Source organism: Hemiscyllium ocellatum, chromosome 10 (assembly GCF_020745735.1).
Source record: "Hemiscyllium ocellatum isolate sHemOce1 chromosome 10, sHemOce1.pat.X.cur, whole genome shotgun sequence".
Lineage (NCBI taxonomy): Eukaryota > Metazoa > Chordata > Chondrichthyes > Orectolobiformes > Hemiscylliidae > Hemiscyllium > Hemiscyllium ocellatum.
This window is the reverse complement of record NC_083410.1, coordinates 35,126,926-35,141,276: the sequence shown is the minus strand read 5'-3', so window position 1 is coordinate 35,141,276 and position 14,351 is coordinate 35,126,926. Positions and strand designations below refer to the sequence as shown.

The window sequence follows — 14,351 nt, the reverse complement described above, 5'->3', positions numbered from 1 at the left end:
AGCTGCTCAGTGTTGCCTTACAAAACTCCATTCCACCCTCCTGTGACTGTGTGAGGTTTGCACATTCTCCCCATATCTGCGTGGGCTTATATGACCGCTCCATTTTCCTCCCATAGCCCAAATATAGGTCAGGTGGATTGGCCACGGTAAATTGTCCATAGTCATAGATAAAGTCATAGAGATGTACAGCATGGAAACAGACCCTTCGGTCCAACTTGTCCATACCAACCAGATATCCCAACCCAATTTAGTCCCACCTGCCAGCACCTGGCCCATATCCCTCCAAACCCTTCCTATTCATATACCCATCCAAATGCCTCTTAAATGTTAAAATTGTACCAGCCTCCAACACATCCTCTGGCAGCTTATTCTATATACATACCACCCTCTGCATGAAAAAGTTGCCCCTTAGGTCTCTTTTATATCTTTCCCCTCTCACCCTAAACCTATGCCCTCTCGTTCTGGATTCCCCAACCCCAGGGAAAAGACTTTGTCTATTTACCCCATCCATGCCCCTCATAATTTTGTAAGCCTCAATAAGGTCACCCCTCAGCCTCCGATGCTCCAGGGAAAACAGCCCCAGCCTGTTCAGCCTCTCCCTATAGCTCAAATCCTCCAACCCTGGCAACATCCTTGTAAATCTTTTCTGAACCCTTTCAAGTTTCACAACATCCTTCCGACAGGAAGGAGACCAGAATTGCACGCAATATTCCAACAGTGGCCTAACCAATGTCCTGTACAGCCGCAACATGACCTCCCAACTCCTGTACGCAATACTCTGACCAAACAAAAGAAAGCATACCAAACGCCTTCTTCACTATCCTATCTACCTGCGACTCCACTTTCAAGGAGCTATGAACCTGCACTCCAAGATATCTTCTTTCAGCAACACTCCCTCGGACCTGACCATTAAGTGTATAAGTCCTGCTAAGATTTGCTTTCCCAAAATGCAGCACCTTGCATTTATCTGAATTAAACTCCATCTGCCACTTCTCAGCACATTGGCCCATCTGGTCCAGATCCTGTTGTAATCTGAGGTAACCCTCTTCGCTGTTCACTACACCTCCAGTTTTGGTGTCATCTGCAAACTTACAACAGTACCTCTTATATTCACATCTAAATCATTTATGTAAATAAAAGTAGAGGACCCAGCACCGATCCTTGTGGCACTCCACTGGTCACAGGCCTCCAGTCTGAAAAACAACCCTCCACCACCACCTCAGTCTTCTACCTTTGAGCTAGTTTTGATTCCAAATGGCTAGTTCTCCCTTTATTCCATGAGATCTAACCTTGCTAATCAGTCTCCCATGGGAAACCTTGTTGAACACCTTACAGAAGTCCATAAAAATCACATCTACTGCTCTGCCCTCATCAATCTTCTTTGTTACTTCTTCAAAAAACTCAATCAAGTTTGTGAGACATGATTTCCCATGCACAAAGCCATGTTGACTATCCCAAATCAGTCTTTGCCTTTCCAAATACATGCACATCCTGTCCCTCAGGATTCCCTCCAACAACTTTCCCACCACTGAGGTCAGGCTTACCGGTCTATAGTTTCCTGGCTTGTCTTTAACGCCTTTCTTAAACAGTGGCACCACGTTTGCCATCATCCAGTCTTCCGGCACCTCACCTGTGACTATCGATGATACAAATATCTCAGCTACAGGCCCAGCAATCACTTCTCTAGCTTCCCACAGACTTCTCGGGTACACCTGATCAGGTCCTGGGAATTTATCCATCTTTAACCATAGTGTCCAGGGAGGTGAGGTTAGGTGGGTTAGCTGAGGGAGATGCAGGGCTACAGGGATAGGGCAGGAGGGTGGGTCTGGGTGGGATGCTCTTCAGAAGGTTGGTGCAGACTTGATGGGCCGAATGGCCTCCTTCCACACATTTTTAAAAGTTCTATCATGAGTTCTGAGCCTCATGATCTCATGCTGGAGTTTTCAAATCTTTTGTTTTAGCTTAGAATTGTTAAGACCATGTTATTTCATCTTCTGTGTTGCTGATTGTGGACTAAAATGAGAATAGGATTGTCCTAAAGCCATGACAGGAATTGCTGTGATTTTAGAAACAAGTTACGGAAATTCATTATCTATTATGTTAACATTGTTGCTTTGTTCGGGGATGGGTACTAGTGATGTTGTAGACCCAAATGCGTTTGTGGTATGTTGTACACTTTTGAGAATTCAGCATGCATTTCCTCCTAACAGCGTTTTTTTTCTCCCTCTATCACAGTTAAGCCTTTGGAGAAGGTTGAGAAAGAAAGTGAAACTCTTGAGCTGTACAGCCAGTATCTTAAGAATGATGTGTGAGGCGGGAAAACTGGCACGGGTTAGTGGTTAGTTCAGGATGATTTGCATTAACAGCACTCGCCACCTCAGTCAGGGAATGGGTACAAGATTCAGCACACACACGTGGCGGACACAGGGAAAGCCGACACGTGACCGCGCCGCCAATCAACACATAGGTGGGTGGGGCATCGCGAGGTCAAAGGTTTACCCCTCTCTCGCGGACGTGGTTGTCAGTGAGTCGCGCGCGAAGGTAGGTTCAAAATAACGGCTGTCGCGCGCATTAGCGAGGCAGAAGAAAGCCTGAGTAGAGGAGATTGATCACAGTTGTCGCGAATTCCGCAGCGGGCGCCGATTTGTTCACCGGTGGAAGTTGTTACCTGTTTGAACGGGGAGGGAAGAGTTCGTTTGACGGGAGAGGCGAGCCGAAGCGGTCACGGTCGAGTGATGCTTTTTCATTTCCAATTTTTTAACATAATTGCCCTAATCTTGGCAAATTTCCTGCACTGTCCGTCCGTTTTCTGTGTGAGACACGGCGGCGGGATGATTGATGGGTGCGACTGCCAGTCAGAGCTTGGACGTCACAAAGAGTTCGGAATGACCGTTTGGGCCAATCAGAGTTAGGGGTGCGAGCGGCTCCCCAGCTGGCTGCCTGTCTGTCTCCAGTATCTGAGTGAAAGGGAGAAGGGGGTGAGGTCTGGGAGTCCAAGGTGATAGGGTTTCTGCACTACCCTTCGCCTTGTGCCTGATACTGAATTGTTTTCCTTCAGAACCTGAAACCTCACTCCCACCAAGACATCTTTCCTTCTGATAGCCCTGAGCCAGCGGATGTCTTTGTCCAACGTTAAGAGCAGTGTTAACTAGTGATCGACGTGCAAGGTTGGGGGTGTTGCTGCTGTGAAGGAGGTGTGAGAGTATGTGGAATAACTTTTGGAGTTGGGTTCAAGCTTACGTTCCTGTGACTGGGTTGCTACGTCCTCTAATTGGGTTGTACACCAGACAACAGTTGAAAATAGGATCAACCAGCTAGACTAAGTCATACGAATCCGGTTTTTATAAGCTGAGAAAGAAGATTTGGCTTGGAATGATCTTTAGGCCAAAATGTGCTGTATATTTATGTTTTAGTGCCTATTACAGATATGGCCAAAGCAGAACCAGTTCTAGGGACTGGAATATATTCATTTTGTAGCTGGCAAGTTCCTTGCAGGATATGTCAAGAGCTGTGATGCCACCATTCATCACCAAGCACCTTGATAGCACTTTTCCAACTGAGCGCTCTCTGGCTGGAAAGAATCAAATGTATGTCATAGTCATAGAGATGGATGGTACGGAAACAAACCCTTCAGTCCAACTCGTCCATGTCGACCAGATATCGCAACCCAATCTAGTCCCACGTGACAGCACCTGGCCCGTATCCCTCCAAATCCTTCCTATTCATATACCCATCGAGATGCCTTTTAAATATTGCAATTGTACTAGCATCCTCCACTTCCTCTGGCAGCTCATTCCACACATGTATCACCCACTGCATGAAAACGTTGCCTCTTAGGTCTCTTTTTATATCTTTGCCCTCTCACCCTAAACCTATGCCCTTGAGTTCTGGTTTCCCCCAACCCTGGGAAAAGATTTTGTCAATATACCCTATCCATGCCCTTCATGATTTTATAAAAGTCTATAAAGTTACCCCTCAGCCTCTGAAACTCCAGGGAAAACAGCCCCAGCCTATTCAATCTCTCCCGATAGCTCAAATCCTCCTACCCTGGCAACATCCTTGTAAATATTTTCTGAACCCATTCAAGTTTCACAATATCCTTCCAATAAGAAGGAGACCAGAATTGCACACAATATTCCAAAAGTGGCCTAACCAATGTCCTGTACAGCTGCAACATGACCTCCCAGCTCCTGTACTCAATACTTTGACCAATCAAGGAAAGTATAACAAACGCCTTCTTCACTATTTACCTGCGACTCTACTTTCAAAGAGCTATGAGCCTGCACTCCAAGGTCTTTTTGTTCAGCAACACTCCCTCAGACCTTACCATTAAGTGTATAAGTCCTGCTAAGATTTGCTTTCCCAAAATGCAGCACCTCACATTTATCTAAATTAAACTCTCATCTGTCACTCCTCTACCATTGGTCCATCTGATCAAGATCCTGTTGTAATCTGAGGTAACCTTCTTCACTGTCCACTACACCTCTCATTTTGGTGTCGTCTGTGTTAGGCCTTTTTGAATTTGGGAGTTTTGTGTTTGGCATGAATTACATTGCTTGCAAATACAGCATTCACGTTTGATACAGCACTACCTTTCAGCATTACAAACAAATAATGGATATTTGCTACAAAATCAATCGTAAAGAGTCATGCAGCTAACCACTTTAAGATTGTCGTTCTGGCCCACATTATAGTGCATTTTGCATCTGCTAGGAGCTACGTATTATTAGTACACTGAGTCATGTTCTTTGTATTCAGATAATGTATGAACACTGAATTGTATCAATGCAAAAAAGTACGTGGCAGCCATTCTATGGTTCATTGGTGCAAGGAATGCCTTGAAGAACTAAAATTCACCTGTCTTGTTTAAAATTTAAAGAAAGTTTGGCAGTTAACTGTCAATCATTAACTGGTACATTTTAAATAGCAACGTCTCTAACAGTCAGAGTCCACTTGCCAACTAATCAATACTCTTCTCTCATGCAATGTAAATATTGGTATTTCTTGCAATTTGTCATGATGAGTGCAAGGCAAAAACCTTTGGCAATTTTTTATTTCATCAATGCTCAAGTTTTGTGCTGTAAAACAACTCTCTACAAAGATATAACACTTGTCTGAGTGCTCAATTCTATAATACATTGTGAAAATCTGATGTTAATGTTTTAGGAATCTAACCTGTTGTGTCTTAGGAATTATAATTTTTGAATGCAAGTAAAATGGCTAACAAAGCTAAGGCAATTAGCAATCATAAAGTTGCAACCTTGCCTTAAGATATTAGAGCTAGAAAGAGTAGGATCATAAACAACAAGGGACTTGCTCGTAGCTTTGCAATTATGCCAAAGTCTGGGAATCATTGTTCTGTATTTGTTGAAGATCTGTTGGTTACCCAAAATCATGGAAAACTTTAGAGTTAAAAGGTACTTAAACTACATTTTGGCTTGGAAATAGGCATTGTGAATTAGGCTGCAATGGCAATCGTGATTTAGGGTGCAGCCTTAATTGGAAGGTTTTCGTTTTTAATTTCTGTTTGCTGACAGAAACGGGCAGCTTGATTTAGATTTCACGAGGTAAAACATCTGGAAGACGTGCTCTAGCTTGCAGCTAACAGAAGAAATCTACAATGATTTTCCACCTTGCGGAAGAAAGTGGTCAGTTTGAATATTGAGCTTGGAAACAACAGGTGTGCAGAAGGAGAAGAAGCAGTCTGTATGTCTAAAGCTGAGGCAAGGAGCTGAAAAGTTCCACTTCTCTTAAGGACCTGATGAGTGTGAAGACTGGTTAGCCAAAAATTAATGGAAGGATTGCAATATAATTTCTACTTGGAGGAATTGCTGGAAAACTAAGGAGAATTAAGAATGGCACTGCCACTTAACAGCTCCAGGGATCTGGGTTCAGTTCCAGCCTTGGACAAGTTTGCACAATCCGGGTGGGGTGTTCTTTTGAAGGTTGATACAAACTCAGTAGGCCAAATGGTCTCGATCTGCCCTATAGGGATTCTGTGAATTAAAGCAAATTCCAGAAGGCTGTGGCTGAATTTTTGGATGGTCCTAGAAAAAGTGAATATTCTCCAGATTCATGGGAACTGAGTTTACAGCATAAGCCTTCTCAAATAAACTTAAGTATTACGTTTATTGATGCTTGTTTTAATTTCTTAGTATGTACAATTATAGCTTTTTATGAGAAAAACAATTTTGTGGTGCAGTTCTGTCATATAATTGCTGTGCATTCAGTTACTTTAAACATTTATCAGTCTGTAATAAGATTGTGCAAAGTTACTTGGTTAATCATCATTAGTTAATGATTGTCCTCTTTGAGGAAGGAAGCAGAATGACTGATACTGGAACACGTTCTTTGATTGTCCTGACAATTGAGTACGTAAATAGTTAGGTCTGCACTGTCCCAGAATGGTAGTCATGAATGATTAGTCAGCACAATTTGTTGAAACTTGAGTTTTGATTTTGTTAACCTGTAACTAAGCGTACTGGTCCTAAGCTAGGCATTACTGTATGTTCCATATAGCCTCCACCTCTGTCTCCTACTTAAATGCGCTTCAAAACATTTCTTTGTGAGCCAACTTGATCATGTATCCTAATATCTCCCTTTTGTGATATGGTGTCAAATTTTGTTAGCAGACCTGCGACTGACCTTGATATGTTTTACCCTGTTAAACAAATTGTGTTTATATAGAGCTTTTAATGTAGAATTAGTAGTAAATAGATATTGAATCCAATCAGTATACTGTGGGTGAAAAATAATGTATTAGAGGTAATTACATTAGTAGGAGAAAACGATTGTCTCTCTAACAAAATAAAGCAATACCCTGTTTAACTTGCATCTGACGAACTGAATTTAAGAGTGCTTTATAAAGTTATCTCTTAACCAAAACAGAATTTTCATCCTGTTGGGAAGTGTTAAAACTTCAAAATGAAAGTTAGCTGCATCCAGGTTAAAACTATTATCCAGGATAAACTATTGCAGCATATCAAAATATTTATTGCTTTGTATAAAGTTAAGACTTTCAAATGTGAAGTGCCAAATGTGAAATAAGTTAATGATATATCATTGTTATATAGGATCCACGCCATGTTGTACATGAATAGAATTATGAGGAACTGTTTCATAGGCTTTCTATGTCTTGTCCTATGGAGACGGCAGCATCTGCATTCAACTCTTGCTCAAGGTCATCTGCCACCTGATTTTGAAGTCACTGAGGGCCATCGACCAAACATTCGTTTGGATAAGAATCTTGTTCAAGATAAAGAGTATGTAACTCACAGTTTATTTGCATACAGTGAAAACAATCATTTATACTGAACATTAATTCATTTTCAATTTCATTTGCTAAGGTGTACAGAAGTGTTACAATTACCAAAATGTTTTAATTTGGAAGTTGACGCTTTTTTCCCCCCCTCATTTACATTTGCACATGACTTGTGGCTAGTTGTTTGTTTTCCACATGAAATGTTTTGAGTTGGTGCTTTGAGGTTCTGACTCCTTTTCTGTCTGTTACTTACTTGCACTCTGTCTCTTGCTATTTATTCATAAAACAATTTTATCAACTCCTCTCAGTCCTCAATAGTTTAATTTAGAAGTTATTATCTGGGAGATATTATGCACAATCATGAATAGAACCCTGAGAATTGGATGAGAATTAATGCAAAAGTTTGCACTAATTCTACACTGGCTCCTGGAGCACAATGGGGTCTCAATATGTTGTTTTACTATACCACTATTTTAAAAGTAGTGGTTCAATAAGCGCTTGTAAGAAATGAGCAGGTAAACTTTGATGTTGCAAAGACTAAAATGGAAGAATAGCACTACTTGGAATTCAGGATGAAGTAATTTTAAGCATGCGCAGCGTTACAGTGAGACTCTGTACATTTGTCATGAATAGATTTCCAAACTTTAATTGTATCTGAGAATTGTTCTGAATGCTTTGTTTTGTGATATTACTGATATTAGGAATAATTTGAATTTTTTCAAAATATCCTACGGCAAGTATGCAGATCTGGGTAAACAAATTCCATTTGTGGCAACAAACACACAAAGCTGTTGAAACATAACAGGTCTGGCAGCATCTGTGGAGAGAGATGGGGTTAACATTGAGTCCAATATGACTCTCTCCTTCTGAGGAGATGATAAAATTAGCATTCATAGCACAGGAAAAGGAGAAAACCATTTTATCAAACCACTACCTATATTAACTTGTTCAGAATTTCCTAGAGCTTTGCCTGCTAATTAAGTAGCCCCACATCTAGAACAGGTAAAATCCAGCACTCATTGTAATGAGATGGGAATAATTCTTTAAAATTCTCTCTCATTTTGGTGATGATTATGGTCATTCGATGCTCCAGCCTAACAACTCCTTCAAGATATTTGATACGTGAACCACCCGCAAAATTTCTCCAGTAATCTTTTAGAGTAAACTGAAGATGCAACCAAGTTTCCAATCTATGTAGCACCCTTCTGAACAATTTGAAGTACTTGAGATTTTGGCTCCATGTCAATAGCAAAGGCATAACTATATGTTTCAGGCCTGCAAATATATTGTTTTCCTTGATGCCTCAAAGAGATGTAGCCTAACCAGAGGTCTGGTTACGGAAAGGGAATATTAGAGGGGAGTAAAGGGCGAGTAAAAGAAAACTGCATTGTAAGTAATTGATATGCTTTCATTGATACCGCAGTCACATTATGGAGCACTTAGATGGTGTGATAGACAAACCAGAATCTGAGATGACGCCACAAGAACTTCAACTTCATTACTTCAAAATGCACGATTATGATGGAAATAATCTTCTTGATGGACTGGAATTAATATCAGCCATCACACACGTACACAAAGAGGTAAATACTGTGTCACTGGGAACACTAATCTTCCGTCTCTTAGTAACCAATTTTATTTTCATTTTTTTATGGGTTGGCAATTAAATTTAAGATCTGATTCTGTTTGACTCGGTCGTTCACCAAAAGTGAAAGTTATTACTAGATTCTTTTGAAGTATCTTAATTTTTTGAATGCAGATTGCATCTTAGGGTCAATGCACATTATAGAAGTAAATTTAATTTTCTTGTCTGTCAGCAATGCATATCAACTTTATACACCAATTTGTTAGGTTTCCAATGCTTTACAGAACCAATTTGAGGCTGAAGACCGTACTACTCCAATTCTGTTGCGAGCTGAACCTGTTTGCATATGTCAAGAATTCCATTTACCTGAATATTTAAAGTCAGGTGTACTTTCCCTAATTATCAAAGGTGCAATGTTACATTGAACACCTTTTTATAGGCCACTGACTGAGATGAAGTATATTCCACCCAGTACAATGGTCTCATAAAGGTAGAGACAGAGCTCATTGCTTAGCTATTTTGTGCTGTCAGGATTTAAAGATGTGGAATTGCTGGTATTGGACTGGGGTGGACTAAGTTAAAAATCACACAACACTGGATTATAGTCCAACAGGTTTATTTGGAAGCACTAGCTTTCAGAACACTGCTCCTTCATCAAGTAACTAGTGGGCAGGATCATAAGACACAGACAGTTGAGCGAAGCTTGCAGTTTAAAATGCTTCTCATTTAATAAAATTGCAATCTAGATTGTGGCTCAATTTACTTGATATGCAAATTGTTATGATTAATGTGTCAGTATGCAATCTGGAATATTAAAAACAAAAGAACTGCAGATGTTGTAAATAAAATCAGACGTTGTTGGAAAAGCTCAGCAGGTCCAGCCGAATCTGTGAAGAGAAATCAGAGCTGACGTTTTGTGTCAAGTGACCCTTGGAACAGTTCTGAGGAAAGGTCAGTCGACGTGAAACGTTAACTGATTTCTCTCCGTAGTGCTGCCAGACCTGCTGAGCTTTTTCAGTAATGTCTGTTTTTATTTGTGGAACAGCATAGTCAGCCACTTGAAGTTCTTGGCTGCAAAATATGATTTAATGAAACAAAAACAGAAAAACTTGAGTATGGATGAGTTAGTCAGCAGAGAAAGGATAATATTTCTGGTATAAGCTTCTTCAACATATCTTTTTTGGAATTGGTTGCCTGCTTTGAGGTACAATACATTTAAGTATATAATTAGAACTAATATATAATTTTTAACTAACAATATTTAAACCTACTGATTTTGTTTTCATTTGGGCAAATTGTGCAATTTGATGGCTTTTGTTCTTTTTAGCTTCTTAAACTTGTTTCTCTGTGTTGCCTTTTCTGTACAGGAAAGTGGTGGCCAAGGACAGCCCATGAGTGAAGAAGAAATTGTTAGTTTAATTGATGACGTTTTAAGAGATGATGACAAGAATAATGATGGATACATTGATTATGCTGAGTTTGCTAAATCACTAGAGTGAAAAGGACAAATCAAGGAGTGATAATACCCATTTTCTGATATCCATAGCGGAAGCGATTAAATATATTTTTATTATTGGTGAAGGTCAGTTAACTTTATTTTCTTAACAACTGAGCCAATCATAGGTTATCAGCCTCTTAAAAAAACAGAAGGTTAGCTTTTGTGTAATGACTGCAAACCTTTTAAACTTTCACTGGATACCTGTGAATATTTTTGTGCAATTTATAAATGAAACCTATACAAGGGTAGCGTGTTACATTGCTATCCAATGTTGTGAATTTTTCATTAGCAACATACTATAAGTAAAACTAACTCTGAAGTGTTGACATTTCACTTTAGATCATCACATTGAATAATTTGTATTTAAAATGTTATTACAAAGTTACGTAGTCAGAATTTTATTTAGCAGTATAAGGCAAATGGATAAATTAGAAAATTATAATTCCTATTCTGTTTGTACTTTTATGTTCAATGTCTGTTGTTTCAAACCTGCAAATCAAATGTGGTGGCCAATACATGCACTAGTTATATAGTATTACTGTACATACGAAAATTGATAGGTAGTGCTTGTGAAATAAACTATTAGTTTCAGGAGCTCAGTTGTGTAATGTAATGTTGTAACTGCTCATCTTTTTGTTACAATTGACTTTTAGTTAAGACATTGAACTGTTCAGTGGTCGGTTTTTGGTATACCATTTGGTAGTGTAGGACATGGTTTTCCACCGATCATTCTGTGCTAAGCCGTCAGAAGCAAAAAGAAGAGTACGTGCTACTGACTGACTGACCAAGTTTAAGCAGTTCTGTGGTATTTGGGATACAGCATCAGTGTTTGTTTAAAAGCTATATGTTTACAAGAGCAGTAGTTTTGTTATGTGTCGATTAAAATGTATTAATTTTAAAATGTTTGGCTTTTTGAAAAGATTGAGTATTACTATGTTGAAATCTGTTAATGTTCTATCTTCAGCAATACATCATTTTTTAATTGGTGGTTCTGGTGAATGGAGCAGAGTAGCTAACGAGAATTCCAACCTAAAGTGTTGTATGTACTTGAATGCACAAACACTTTGTGCATTGTTATTGGCAGTTTTATTTATTATAAAGTATAAAATCACAAATAAAATTTACGGAGTGTATATAATATTCACAAACCAATTTCCAAACTTCATGGGAGAGTTAAGAAGAAATGGACTTCTGTGGTTCAAAAACATTTTAAACTGCATTTAAAGTCTTGAGCACTGTAAATTTATTTTCAAGCACATTTATGACTTCACTCTTTCCCCATACTAGTGTACTAAATGGTAGTTGGTTTACATCAGTCTTATACCTTTTAAATATGGTGCATCTTGTGTTCATAGTTGTATTTGAGAACAAACTGGCTTCCTAAGTCAGTGATAAATTCTTTACTAAGGTCTTCCTGTAAGTTAAAGTAATAGATCATCTGACAAGTTTAACTGAGCTCTTTGGTTAAATTGTTCAATACGCCAGTTTCAGATGGAGGTAGTTCAAAAGTGCTGAAGGTTGGCCTAAGGAAAAGGTCTGAAAATGTGTTGCTGGAAAAGCGCAGCAGGTCAGGCAGCATCCAAGGAACAGGAAATTCAACGTTTCGGGCGTAAGCCCTTCATAAAAAACATAAATGTTTTTTGCATTTCACTAGTTTTTGCTCATCAGCGACAAAAACTGAGATCAGTAATTAAACTTTACAATCAAATTAGTCATCCAAGGAGCAGGAGAATCGACGTTTCAGGCAAAAGCCCTTCTTCAGCACAAGAAGGGCTTATGCCCGAAACGTCGAATTTCCTGTTCCTTGGATGCTGCCTGACCTGCTGCGCTTTTCCAGCAACACATTTTCAGCACTGATACTCCAGCATCTGCAGACCTCACTTTCTCCCATAAGGAAAACGTTGACAGATAAGTGTTGATTTCTGTTGGGAATCTTCAGCAACAGAAAGCTACAGCTTTCCTTTATGTGTCTACTTTACTTTTAATTCTTCTCTCCACTGTTTTTTTAAAACTCCACTTTGTTCACATGAAGTGTTACTCCTGTTGTTGCTTGTGATGTAAAGGAAGAAAATCAGATAGTATTCTGGCATGAATTGATCTGATTCAATTAACAAGTGCTCTGAATAGCCTTCTCCCAAATGAAGGTTAGTCATTCAGACTCTAACTGTATGATAGCAAGCTATCACCTTCTAGAATTTGGAGAAAGGGGATGAAAACTGCAAAAGAAATCTATCCAAAGTGAGTATAATTTCTCCTGTGATGGAAATGAAAGTCAGTTAGGTTAATATTCTTTCAGAACAAGAAGATTAACTCAGTTACATAAACAAAATATGGGTATTTACAGATGTTATAAAGTTTTTGCAAAATGTCCTTGGTTATCAACTTCTTTTAAGTAAACAAAGCTTAAGGATCCCTATATCTTTTTACAGGTCATTCAACATGTTATATACTTAATACTCAATATTATTAAACCTCACCTAAAATAGCAGTTGAGACAATGCTTTATCTTCATAGGAAAGACAACTGTAAATGAGGCACTATCAAGATTTAATCAGTGAATATCTGCTTCTCCATATATTTGATGAATTGAGTAAATGAAACCCTTGAATATCTGTTTTCTCAAACTTGTGTATTGTCAAATGTTCATGTTTAAAATGGACTAAGCTAAACAAACCACTGATTTTATTACCTCTGCATTATTCTCCCTTTTTGTTTCAACTTAATTTGTACAAATGTGTAAATGGAGTTTGACATTAATTTGGTGTTGCTTATGTACTAGTTAGGGGCCTGATTTAAAATTTACAGTGAACTATTACGTAAACAAATAAGATTTAAGCGTTTTGCTTGCCCCTAAGTAGTAATTGGTTTTTTTTAAATCAAGTACGCACATTAATTTTGTAGTGACAACTTATCTGTGAAATGTGCTTATTTTAGCTGTACACAAAATGAAGGATTTTTTGGGAATGTTGAGAGATCATCCCTTTGTGTACTCGCAATTAAAACGTTCCACTTTGGGAACAAAGAGTGTGTTCTGTTAAGCGAGACGACAAGTATCATTAAGATTAATTTTCTTCCCATAGTCTTGCTTGAACAATATAGATACTCAACATAGATACTCTAACAGCCTTCACTTGAACTCTAATACCAATAAAATATTTGAAAAGGAAATTTCAATTTCTTTTGCCTTTGTCTTTTTAACATTACCGCTCAAACTTTAAGCATGCTATTAAAAAAGACCATGCCAACAATCAAATATTGTGAAGTTATTGGGATGTGATTTATGAAAAGTTATGATGATTTAGGAAGCCAGTTGCAGTCTGGAACTGGGACAGCAAATGCTTAAATCATTAGATGGCTGGGCCTTTAAACAGCTAAGATGATTGGGAAGAAGAATCTAGTTTAACATAACTTCTCTCAATTACATTTGTTTTTTAATTAAGTACCACAGTAAAGGAGATAAATACACTCAACAACTATAACATATTTTTACTACTATTTTCTTAGCAATCTGCTATGGTCTTACTTGATTCAAAGGAGTTATCTGCAATACAAAGCTTACAAAAAATTAAAGAGTATTCATTTTCATTTTGATGCATGAATATTTGACTACTTTACTCTTCATAATCATTGAGCTTCTTTCCTCTCTTCAACTCAATCTCTCTATCATTCACTTCTCTCAACTGGCAATGACCAGTTTAAAGTATACAGTGTCTTGATAGATTAATGTACAAGACGCACAACTACATTTTGTTAAAAGGCATTACGCAACAATGGACAAGAATTGTAAATTCATTGTTTAAAAATATAGGAACATTTATGATATTTTCTTATCTGATAACTGGTTTCTCACATGACCTTCAATAATTCAACTGAAAAACAAATATTGATTTCAATATGTTTGCTTGAAAGGCAGTTTTCTAAGTGCATCCCTAGCCAATAATCAGGGCAGCTTTAGAATAATACACCTTGATTTATTCTGGAAAGCAAGAATGATTTGTCGTAAGCAC

At 38.4% G+C, this 14,351-nt stretch overlaps 1 protein-coding gene across 3 annotated transcripts; it reads left to right on the top strand.

The window, feature by feature from the left end:
• The first annotated feature begins 2,480 nt into the window (after positions 1-2,480).
• Positions 2,481-11,245, top strand: mcfd2 (multiple coagulation factor deficiency 2, ER cargo receptor complex subunit). Of its 3 annotated transcripts, none has more exons than XM_060831394.1 (4): positions 2,481-2,541; positions 7,074-7,262; positions 8,685-8,844; positions 10,214-11,245. In XM_060831394.1, the coding sequence occupies exons 2-4, from the start codon at positions 7,084-7,086 to the stop codon at positions 10,343-10,345; spliced, it is 471 nt and encodes a 156-aa protein (XP_060687377.1). In that variant the 5' UTR covers positions 2,481-2,541; positions 7,074-7,083; the 3' UTR covers positions 10,346-11,245. The 3 variants fall into 3 exon arrangements, with proteins under 3 accessions (XP_060687377.1, XP_060687376.1, XP_060687378.1); XM_060831393.1 differs by lacking the exon at positions 2,481-2,541 and adding an exon at positions 2,585-2,727; XM_060831395.1 differs by lacking the exon at positions 2,481-2,541 and adding an exon at positions 3,182-3,202.
• The last annotated feature ends 3,106 nt before the right edge of the window (positions 11,246-14,351 follow it).

Excerpts from the sequence above, each read along its gene's own strand:
- mcfd2 (XM_060831394.1), top strand. The coding sequence starts at position 7,084 with ATGTTGTACATGAATAGAATTATGAGGAACTGTTTCATAGGCTTTCTA. Across the intron at positions 7,263-8,684 it reads AATCTTGTTCAAGATAAAGA|TCACATTATGGAGCACTTAG; the intron begins GTATGTAACTCA and ends TTGATACCGCAG. Across the intron at positions 8,845-10,213 it reads TCACACACGTACACAAAGAG|GAAAGTGGTGGCCAAGGACA; the intron begins GTAAATACTGTG and ends TTTTCTGTACAG.